Source organism: Aegilops tauschii, chromosome 6, assembly GCF_002575655.3.
Source record: "Aegilops tauschii subsp. strangulata cultivar AL8/78 chromosome 6, Aet v6.0, whole genome shotgun sequence".
Classification (NCBI taxonomy): Eukaryota; Viridiplantae; Streptophyta; class Magnoliopsida; order Poales; family Poaceae; genus Aegilops; species Aegilops tauschii.
Genome location: NC_053040.3, coordinates 25,483,609 through 25,494,894, shown reverse-complemented (window position 1 = coordinate 25,494,894; position 11,286 = coordinate 25,483,609). Strand labels below are relative to the sequence as shown.

Sequence of the window (11,286 nt, the reverse complement as noted above, 5' to 3'; positions counted from 1 at the left end):
CGAAGGTTGTTTGGAGTCCCGGATGTGATCACAGACATGACGAGGAGTCTTGAAATGGTCGACACATGAAGATTGATATATTGGATGACTATATTCGGACACCGGAATGGTTCCGGGGGTTATCGGATATATACCAGTGTACCGGGGGGTTACCGGAACCCCCCCGGAGGCTATTGGGCCTCATGGGCCCAATTGGTGGAAGAGGAGAGGCGGCCAAGGGGCAGCCGCGCGCCCTCCCCCAAGTCCGAATTGGACAAGGAGGGGGGCGGCGCCCCCCCTTTTCCTTTCCCCCTCTCTCCTTCCCTCTCCTCTCCTAATCCAACAAGGAAAAGGGAGGGAGTCCTACTCCCGGTGGGAGTAGGACTCCTCCTGGCGCGCCTCCTCCTGGCCGGCTGCCTCTCCCTCCCTTGCTCCTTTATATACGGGGGCAGGGGGGCACCCCATAGAGACAACAATTGATCTCTTAGCCGTGTGCGGTGCCCCCTTCCACCATAATTCACCTCGATAATATCGTAGCGGTGCTTAGGCGAAGCCCTGCGTCGGTAGCAACATCATCACTGTCATCACGCCGTCGTGCTGACGGAACTCTCCCGTTAAGCTCTGCTGGATCGGAGTTCGCGGGACGTCATCGAGCTGAACGTGTGCTGAACTCGGAGGTGCCGTACGTTCGGTACTTGGATCGGTCGGATCGTGAAGACGTACGACTACATCAACCGCGTTGTGCTAACGCTTCCGCTTTCGGTCTACGTGGGTACGTGGACACACTCTCCCCTCTCGTTGCTATGCATCACCATGATCCTGTGTGTGCGTAGGAAAATTTTGAAATTACTACGTTTCCCAACATGATGGGTCTCGCCTTGACCTAGCGTCACGATGTATTTCATATCAGAATAAACATAGCTATGTATGAAGGCAAATTAGACATTTAGTCATTTCCATATAGCTTACAAAAACTAACCCATAGGAAATTGTGTCAATTTTTTTGGGGCTTGGCGTTGTATGGAGCACGGGAATATTTTTTTACCCAACGCGTGATGGACTAAATAAAATCGTAAAATGACCTCTATAGATCTCCTAATGAAACCTCTATGTAAGCGAATGTTCGTTTTGTTCGTAATTTATGGATATGTTTCAATGGATCTGTTTGAATTTTGTGAACATTTTCTAAAATTTCATGGGCATCTTTTTCAAATTCGATAATATGATTTGAATACATGATCATTTTTTAAAAATCACGAACATTTCTATTTACGCGAGCATTGTTTTCGAAATCATGATTTTTTTAAATAATATGCAAACAGTTTTCTAAAATCACGAAAATTTTATGGTTCCCCGATCATTTCTTGATTTTTTTAGAACGGAGGCTCAAGTTGTGCCCAGCTTTGAATTAAGAAAGCCATTAACCGGCCAGGATTACAAGCACGAAACAGAAAAAAAAAAGGAAAAACCACACGGCCGATACAAGGTGCACAAATGAAACAGCTCAAAGGCCTCGGGATAAGCGATCAGAAACATCGTTACGCCATGGCCATCGCCCTATGGTTCAACCTACACCAGCAGAACAGACTAAGGACTACCAAGGAATGCACCACCGCACTTGAATTGATGTCATTTCTTGAATTGACAAACGTTTTATGATTTGTCGATTTTATTTCAAAACTCACAAATTTTTAATTTTTGGAATTTTTGGAAATCCTGAAAATTTAAAGAAGAAAAATAAAAACAGAAAGAGAAATGAAAAAGAAGAAAACAAAATGAAAAACAGGGTGTCACCCGCGCACATGGGCCGGCCATGAACGCGGGCGGTGAGGAGTAGTGCTTGCTACTAAGAGAGAAAAAGGAGTAGACCCCTGGGATCGAACCTGGGTCTCGTGGGTGGAAGGTTGAGTCCTTAATCATTGTGGTAAATAAGAGGACATCACTATATAAAAACCGAACTCCACGGCGACTTGAAAAAATGAATCGTTTTCTTCATTTACGGGTGACATAGTGGGTAATTTATGGCAACTTGGGGGGGGGGGGGGGGGGATTTATAAACGGACGGCCAGAAGCACTAATGACTTTATTATTGGATATATGGATATTGAAAATTTAAGTGAATACTTAAAACGACTAGTAAATACATTTGGTAGGATATTATTTTGATGTTAATTACGTGATTATCACTGACTGATAATGATATGAATTGTATGCTAAACATGTTGAGTAATCGTCACTGAAGTAACATAAGACCCCTCCCAATGCTCCACCTTGTACAGATGCTAAGCCTGCCAGGTAGCCAAAAAAATCTGATAATGCCGAGATAGAGGAGAGAGGTGAGTATGATGACCCTAGAAAGAAACAATGCCAAGCGTGAGAACCTATGCGAAACACTTAACCCATCAATGCATGAGGAATTTTAGTTGCAAAATCGTTAAATGGAGGATGCTTAGCACCAACATTGGGGGCCTAAGTTGCTAAAGTTTTTAACGTGCTCAGCACCTCATATAAGCACCAATGCATTGAAAGTAGCCTAAGGCCATTGGATTGACTAGTTTAATAGTCAAGATTAGTTGAATATGCCACTTTGAATTCTTTTTCATATCAGTATATATAGGGTGGTATAGATGACACACCAAAATTGCCTGAAAACAAGGCAAAAGCAGTGACCATTTAAAGCTAAGAGGTGCAACATACCAAAAATTGCCTGAAATCATCGACGCAAATCGACCACATGGGGCACGTGGAACAGACAAGGCGATAACGATCGGGACCCACACGGCACGCAGCCCAACGGCACGAGCCATCGCACGCCACCAGTTCTCCTTCCTCACTCGCTACTCAGATAGGACCCCCGAGAAATCCAAAATCCCGAACACGCCCCTCTCTGCGGCAACAAGAGCGCGTCCAGGGTTCGATCTGCAAGAAACCGCAGACCTCACCATCCCCCTCCCCCCTCCCCTCCCCAGCAGCCAGCCTCCCCCGCGAACGAACCCTAGCCAGGCACGGCGGCGGATCCCTCGGGCGGCCCGGAGCCACAGGCCGCCGCGATGATGGACGGCGGCGGCGGCGTCGGAGACCCGGTCGAGGAGTTCCTCATCGGGGGCGCCGGCGACGGCGGGGAGGACTCCCTCGCCGCCTTCTGCGACGGAGGGTACGGACGCGGCGGCAAGAGACCCCCTTTTTCTCCTTCTTATTCCGCTGCTGCTTGTTAGAGCGGATGGATTCCGCTGGCTTTTGCGATTGCGCGCGCGGGATTTTGTACCCTCGAGGTCGCTGTCGCCGTGGGTTTCTTTATTGGCCGCGGGCGGCGCGGTTCTTGCCGCATCTCATCTGCGCGGCCACACGGCCTGCGGCAGAGAAAGCGGGCGCTCATGCTGGTCTCCGCGATCTCATATATAGCCTGCAACCCTGATTGATGCGAGCTTGGCGGAATTTGCTTTCCTCTGTTATTCTCTGCGCGAAATATGTGGCTCTAAGGCTTTAAGAACTGCTGCTATGCAATTCTGGTCATAGGTGATTTGGTGATAATACCCGTGAGAAACTGGTTAACTCGTGACACGAGTCTGCAGATCTCATAGCATATGAGAGCAGGTTTCACTTAGTGGTTGGTGATTTTGCAGTGCCCTTCTTCTTTTAGCAATGGGCAATTGTGCACTGAATGCTATGCAGCCTTCTAGGGCTCTTCTTGCCCAGTATGCACTATGTAGATTTAGAGTGATGTGACCTTCCTGGACTCCTTGCCCAGCATAGATGGGAGTGATGTGCATACATATGATTCCTGTTTTGAAGGACACATCATTTAATATATGAGTGACATAGTCTTTTGGTGCATACTTGAGTCATTTGATTATTTTTTTCTGATTGTACATGACTGCTGTTTATTTGACAGACTTGGGATTGAGGATGTGAGCGGAGGTGACTCTGGTCTCGGGCACTCTAATTTCGGGAAAAGGTGCCAGTCTTACACTTCTGATATTTCCTTCCAAAAAGTGGAGTATCTTTATTGCTTAACCATGGAAAGATTCCTCTGCATTTGGTTTCTTGGTAGTATTCCATTTCCTTGCTGTTTACTCAGTACCGATAGACGATAGTGCTTTCCATGTTCAGTCTTTACCGGCATAACAGAGGATATAGTGGACTTAAGAGCATGTGAATTGTTAATCATTACTGATCATTCTGAGCAGTACCTGATTGCATAATCCTTTTTTTCTTCTATTGTATTCTAAGCATGGTGTGACACATTATGCTTGTCTGTTATGCATGCCACTGGGTGCCATTAACACTAATGAAATATTTTGTAACACGCTGTGCATTTTCTTTGCTGATTTATTTCCTTAGTTAACACCATATTGGATCTTGCGATACTAACATAATAATAATTTGATTTCGTGCAGGGGCAGAGATGAACCATCTCCATCTGGTCCAAAGTCAAAGGCTTGCCGCGAGAAAATGCGGAGGGATAAACTGAATGACAGGTATGGGCATCTGGCAGTAGGTACTCCTAAAGCACCTCTTCCATGTAGGAAAAGGAAAAGATGCATATACGTGCAAACATATATTCTTTCATTCCATGCCTGTATAAACTGTGATTTTTTATCCAATTGCAGGTTTCTTGAATTATGCTCGGTTATGAATTCTGGCAAGCACACTGGTGTTGAAGAATGTTCGGCTAGCAATCCTGGGAAGAATGCTAAGTTGGATAAAGCAAGTATCTTGAGCGATGCAACTCGTATGTTGACACAACTCAGAGGCGAGACCGAAAAGCTGAAGGAATCAAATGTGAATCTTCGAGAGACAATCAAGGACCTTAAGGTACCTTTGTTCACTCATCACTTTGCATCTTTTGTTGGACTTCGAAATGCTTGACGCCATCCACACACTTGTTTGTGGCTGTTAATGTTTTGCTCTGCCATGGAAATCCATGAGTCTTTTCTCCCCTCAGTTCTCAGTACCGGAATTAAAATGGCAAACTTGTTCTCACGCATTCTTCGCGGTGCCCAGTTTGACTTATGTGCAAAAATTGGCTGACCACCAATTAAGTTACTAGATGCGACATCTTTCACCAATTCACTGACATTGCCTCCTGCCATCTGAGAATGTTAGATCAGATAAAATTTGTGGGTTTTGTTTACAAGTGACTATTATTTTCCAGGTCGAGAAGAATGAGCTCCGAGATGAGAAGTTGAGCCTGAAGGCAGAAAAGGAAAGGCTGGAACAACAACTCAAAGCAGCAAGTGCTGCTCCTACAGGATTTGCTCCTCATATGCCTTATCCAGCTGCGTTCCACCCCGCAGTATTCCCTCCATTTGCACCACCTTATCAAGTCCCAGCCAACAAAGGCGCTCCGGTCCCCGCTGCATTCCCTGGAATGGCGATGTGGCACTGGTTGCCCCCAACCGCCATGGACACAACTCAAGACCCAAAGCTTTGGCCGCCGAATGCTTAGGCGTGCCGACCCCGGGATGCTGACTTGCGCTGCCATTCGCCCATTGGCAAGTCAGAACGTTTGTCAGGTCCCTGAGATGAAAGGAAGCTCGCGATTGCAGTTATTGTGTTTAGCCTGTTGTTTTGGGGTCACTTGTCCCATAGAGAGGTGATACCTGTAATTAATCTGGATCTTAACCCTCTTGCTTGGAAAATATATTCAGTGCTACCATACCTCTTGTATGAGTGTTATGTATGGAATTGCACTGGTTTGTTTCTTGAGTTTGTACCTACAAGTACCTGTGTGATGCATTTGGAAGTACCTGTTTTGTTTATATAAAGTTGAACATGTGAGCACTTGAGCTGATCTTTGAAAAAAAATAGAATTACATGTAGAACCTGTGTTCTTTCATTGACAAGATTTGTGTTTATCTTGTTACATCATTTCAAGAAGATAAATAAGTTACTGATATAATAAGTTGAAAAGGTTCCTTAATGCCCAAGCAGTACAACAATGACAAGAAAATTATTTTTTTAACTCAAAACTCTACAGTTCTTTTGCCACAAAAAGGTACTTCTATTACTTCGAACAAGCACACTTCCAAGTTTGTTGCCCTCCACTTTTTTGGTAAGAACTTGACCAAATGTGGTACAATAGGGTGTAACAAAGGAACCCCGACTATGTAGGTACCACCTCCAAACTAGCAAATTAACAGCAAATTGGATAAGCCTGAATGGCTGATCATGTGTTTTGAGATAGCCTGCCTATTCTCCTTCCTATTCAGCCTTCTGTTGACCATACCGGCACTGAACTGGTTCCCCTTCGATGAGCTTCTCCAGGGCATCTGATGGGAGGCCGATCATCTCGAGGGTCTTCTCCCAAACAAGCTGCGATGTTTCGAGGTTGTGTGCTTCTTCAGAGGCATTCATCGGATTACAGTCGTAGTTGATGCAAGCACAAACAGGCCAGTCTTCAGACTTCAACGTCTCGCAGTATTCTGGAACTTGGGGGTCAGATGCTGCAAACAATGTACTTCTTGAACCTGCATTGGATTGGAAATGAAGTATGTCAGAAGATGTGGAGATTGTTTAGCTGCGAGCAGGCGATGAGCAAAGATTGAGGAACCTGCCTTCTTGAGGATCAAATATGAAGTATGGAATGAGACGATACCCAGCTACAAGAATCTTAGGGAGGTCCCGTGCCTGTGTCATGCCATGGGCGATTAAGTCAATATCCACGGATAAAGAGACATAACGAGAATGATCAATAACTGTATCGTGATTGATAAGAATTAGCAATAGGAACTGTCCGTTACGGCAGGGGACATGATACTCGGAATAGATGTGAACCAATCTTCTCACGACATACATTCTGTGATGCACCGTCGGTGTGTTTCTTTTAATCGGTCATTGTATGCAATTGCTAAGCTGAGAATATTATCTAATCATTTCTATGTTTCTACAATGCAGATGTTTTCCCATGTCGGTAAACATCTTATGACATGTTTGTCGTTTTCATCTTCTTCATATGCAGAGTAATATACACAACATTAAATAGGTAAACACACTTCTCAGTTTCACCTTCTGAAACAAAATAAGATCACATGACAAGCTGATATGAGTGAAATTGGACACGGGGGTGGGGGTTGGCACTCACAACATTTGTGTGGACAATCCCAGGAGAGGCACAGACAGTATGGACACCAGCCTCTGCAGGAATTCTCTTATGAAATATGCTGCTAAATTTTACCTGAGTGTGAAATGAGAACAACTCAGACCAAAGTAACATGAAACAACATGCATATAAAAGGCTTAAACAGTGATGTTCCACTTGCAATGAAGCAGGACTAGCATACCTGTGCTAACTTGCTATTTGAGTATCCCAACCAACTTCTGTACTTGTGCTTTCCAGATGTAAGGTTCATATCCTCAGCATCGACGAAACCTATTGTGTGCATCTGAAATCGAACACAAGCCTGTTAGATGCTGGAAGTGTACACACAATGTTGCAACATAGCTTACTCCCAATTGACATTAGGACAGTGACTCAAAAATTAAAATAAGTAGACTTTTTCCTTAATGTTTATATTAGCGTAAATATCAGATTATCTACATTGTAGAAGGTGGTCCTAATAATAGAAAACTGCACCTGGTGACAATCCGCCATTAGTTCTTAACAATACACCTACTAGTAGAAGGGACTGGTAATTATTAAAAACTCACAACTGAATTGACGTTTATAATTCTGCTTGGAGAGCCTCTAATAAGGGAAGGTAGAAGCAACATTGCCAGTAAAGCTGGCGCAAGATGGTTCACTTGCATGTGTTCTTCATATCCATCCTTCGTAAAACGCTGAGGCTCTACAGGGAAGGGAAAGGTGATGCAGTTTAAATACTTCACTGTGCAGCACATGGGTCGGATCATTTTAAAAGGCTAAAATCAAAAGAATCAGGTTACATACACACCTCCTATGGTGAAAATGCCAGCATTGTTGATCAATACGTGCAGGGGTGCCATACGAGCATTCCAAGTATCAGCAAATCTTGCAACCGAGTCAAGGGAGATAAGGTCAAGCTCCATTACCTTCAGAGTAATATTCAAAACAGTGTCAAATAGTCTGCAGTAAAATCATGGAATGTCCTTAATAATTAAGATATGCACTTGCAACATAGTCTATTTCCTTTCCAACTGATTAAGGATGCAAAATGCGAAAATATACATAGGTATGTAGTGCTTAAAAATTCACATGGAACTCAACTAGAGCCAACAGAAATCAAAAACTCTAAATTTATGTCCATGTGTCAAATGAGGAATAACAAAATGTTATGAAACATAATCAGGTCATACAGTATAATAAACTCAACACATTCAGAACCATCAATTCACCAACCAGTAATCTGCAGTGTATAGTCTTCATAATTACCTCAATGTTAAGTGGCATGGAAACTTCTGTTTGTTCATTCTGCCATTTTTGTATCAGCTCACGCGCCACCTTGGGTCTCCTAACTGCCATCACAAGATGGGCCCCTGCTTGTGCGAGTTGCCTGGTTTGATGATGAAGCCAGATGTATGCTCAATATTAGTTTCAGAAGAAGGCCTCTTATTTGGATCCAGATAATTATTTGATAGGTCCAGTAGAGCCAGCTTGTGAAGTATTTGCTCTAATCTCATGTCATGTACAAGATGAACTATGAGTCAACCACTTTATTCACTACCATGTGCATAAAGAGAAGAACCGTGCCATACTATACTAGCAGGCTTCCATTAATCTTAGGTCGATACTCCCTCTGTAAACTAATATAAGATCTTTTAGATCACTACTAATATAAGATCTTTTAGATCACTTAAGTAGTGATCTAAAAGATCTTATATTAGTTTACAGAGGGAGTACATGATTTGATTTAGCTAAATATTGATGATGTTCATCAAATCAAGCCATGCTTGTTCAATTATCTTCCACATGGCCAAACAATTAGTGCATTCACCAAGTCCACTCATTTCTTCAGAATTGGCCTACGATTTTTATAATAAAAACTGCCAGCCTTAGCCAAGCAAACACCAAGTCCCACTCAAGTCAACATAGCACCAATTATCTGGATGCTGAACTCCAAGGAGTAATACGTACAGTATATATATCACTCGGGAGTTCAGAAAACTAGACGACCCAAAACCAAGTCTCCTGAGTAGGATTTACAGTTGAAAAAGATCCCATCTAGAGTAGTTGAAAAGCCAAGAATTCCAATCTCTGGACACCAAATTCACCTTGCGATCTCGAGGCCGATGCCGCTGGTGGCGCCGGTGACGATTATGGAGACGCCGTCGAGCGGGGGCAGCTCGAGCGGGTTGGCGAGGTGGCTGGCGGCGATCCGCTGGAAGAAGAACTCCCCCACGACGCCCATCCACCCGCGGCTCCACTCCAGCCACCCCAGCGCCTCCTTCCTCCCCGGCCCCGCTGCCTCCGCCCCCTCGCCGCCGGACGGCGGGCCCGCCTTGGCCTTGGCCGCCGCCTCCGCTCCTCCGTCCCCCTCCTCCTCGCCGGCGTCAGCCCCCCCGGCGCGACGGTGGCGCAGGTCGCCGGCCATCTTGGAGCAGGGAATCTTCCTTCGTGGAGGAGAGGAGAGGAGAGGAGAGGAGAGCTGTGCCGCCGCTGGACGATGCTGGCGCTGGCGATGGAGATCTCAATCTGTATTCTAGTGAACTGCAAGCGTGCTGCTGGTCGCTGTGCACTCTGTCTCTCTCTCTCGGAGATTCCTTCGTTTTAACTTTTAAATCTTTGTATCTATAAATCGTTTAGAAAAACTTTGCATTTCCTATTCCTCATTTTCCTGATTTTTTTAAGATTTCAGTCGAGTCAAAAGGGGAAGCAAAACATGGAGGTTGGGATAGGGAAGCGGAAGCGAGTTCGAGGGTTGACGATGCGGGTGCGGGAGGGGTTCATCTGCGACGCGCAATGTGCGAGAGGGGGAAGGGGGCTCGGCGGAGAAAACGGCTCATGGGCAAAGCGGGGCTGTGAGGCGAGGTGACGACGGGTTGCGGGGCTGGCGATTTGGCCGGACTGGGTCGGCTAGGGGGGAGGAGAAGAACCCTACAAGAGAGGGACCGACCGGAACCCAAAAAAGTCCGATTAACTAAAGATTAGGTGGTTCCTAAAAATGTTATATTTGAAAAGAAGCGGTATACGATAAATAAACTCTGTCAGTGCTAAACTGCTCAGAAATTTTTGTTTGATTGAGGTCGATGATTTATGGATTTGTCGAGAGATGTCAGGAAACTCAAGGATGATGGACCAAACCTTATTTTGATTTTCGGAACTAAACCACTTCGTCTCCCTCGTTTGCCCCCCTTGCAATTGACTCCAGGGTGCCCAAACCCTAGCAGTCAATCCCCTACTTTCCACATCTCTTCCTCCATGCCACCACCCGAGAGAGCCAGTGGTGCATCACTTGGCTTCTAGCGAAGGGGGTGGAAATGCCTCATTGTCTTGCTCCAACGCACGAAGCATCGAAGCCGTGGTAGTGGCCCTGGGTGCAATGACGCATCGACCTCCTTAGCTTCAGGTATTGGCCTTGCATACTGGCCGTGCAGGCGAGCTAGTCGTGTCATGAGCGGCTCTGACTGTCGCGCTAGATTTGGATTTCGGTGCCCCTTCGTAGTTGCCCATGGGATCTGAATCCAGTATTTTTCTAGCCAAGGAAGTTGGAACGCTTCGACAATGCGGATGTGGGAGCCCTGGGTCAAGGGAAACCCTGGTCGACTTCACATTGACCTCGACTACGACGATGCTCCTACGTCATTTTTCCTCCCTTTGGGTATGTTGAGATCCTCTCCCCCCTCTTTTCCTGGTGAAAAGGTAGGCAGCGTTGGCGGGGCAACAACGACACTCTGGTGTCATGGTCCTCCTTGAGGTGTCATTTTGGGTAGGGTGGGGGTTATGGACATGCTTGAGTTGGTTGGTAGCAAAGGTCGCGTGTTGCACTCAGAGGCGACTATCCGTAGTGGAAGGGAGGTGGTATGTTTTCTGACATTTCTTTTACAACCTTATGTCATGTCCCTCCATGGGCTGTTCGTTGGTGGATGTGTCCTCTTACGGGGGCCATTGTGTCGCTCGTGTTGAAAGATTGGCGGGAGGTGCTTTTTCGACAACTATATGTGAGAATTAATAAGAATCTTTCAATAGGCAAGGGCCAGCCCGAAGATCAACGAGATCTTTCTCCAAGCTAAGTTTCTACCCCCGAGGGAACCGGCCATGATGCGTCTTTCTTCTTGTTGTCAAATCCCAGTCTATCTTTCACTGAGCTTCCTTCTGATTCACAATGAGATAGCTATTAGCTGAATTTGGCTTTCTCATATAGCCGATGGAATAATTGATTGGCAGTTAGA

The 11,286-nt window shown here is 45.5% G+C and overlaps 2 protein-coding genes across 2 annotated transcripts; one reads left to right on the top strand and one right to left on the bottom strand.

The window, feature by feature from the left end:
• Positions 1-2,868: 2,868 nt before the first annotated feature.
• On the top strand, positions 2,869-5,768 carry LOC109743467 (transcription factor ILR3). The gene is made up of 5 exons (XM_020302561.4): positions 2,869-3,133; positions 3,872-3,934; positions 4,377-4,457; positions 4,590-4,794; positions 5,135-5,768. The coding sequence occupies exons 1-5, from the start codon at positions 3,030-3,032 to the stop codon at positions 5,426-5,428; spliced, it is 747 nt and encodes a 248-aa protein (XP_020158150.1). The 5' UTR covers positions 2,869-3,029; the 3' UTR covers positions 5,429-5,768.
• A 113-nt stretch (positions 5,769-5,881) lies between these two features.
• LOC109743466 (dehydrogenase/reductase SDR family member FEY) lies at positions 5,882-9,615 on the bottom strand. The gene is made up of 8 exons (XM_020302559.4): positions 9,169-9,615; positions 8,330-8,450; positions 7,872-7,989; positions 7,630-7,766; positions 7,263-7,364; positions 7,064-7,156; positions 6,537-6,609; positions 5,882-6,449 (listed from the first exon to the last, which is right to left on the bottom strand). The coding sequence occupies exons 1-8, from the start codon at positions 9,486-9,488 to the stop codon at positions 6,184-6,186; spliced, it is 1,230 nt and encodes a 409-aa protein (XP_020158148.1). The 5' UTR covers positions 9,489-9,615; the 3' UTR covers positions 5,882-6,183.
• Positions 9,616-11,286: the final 1,671 nt, after the last annotated feature.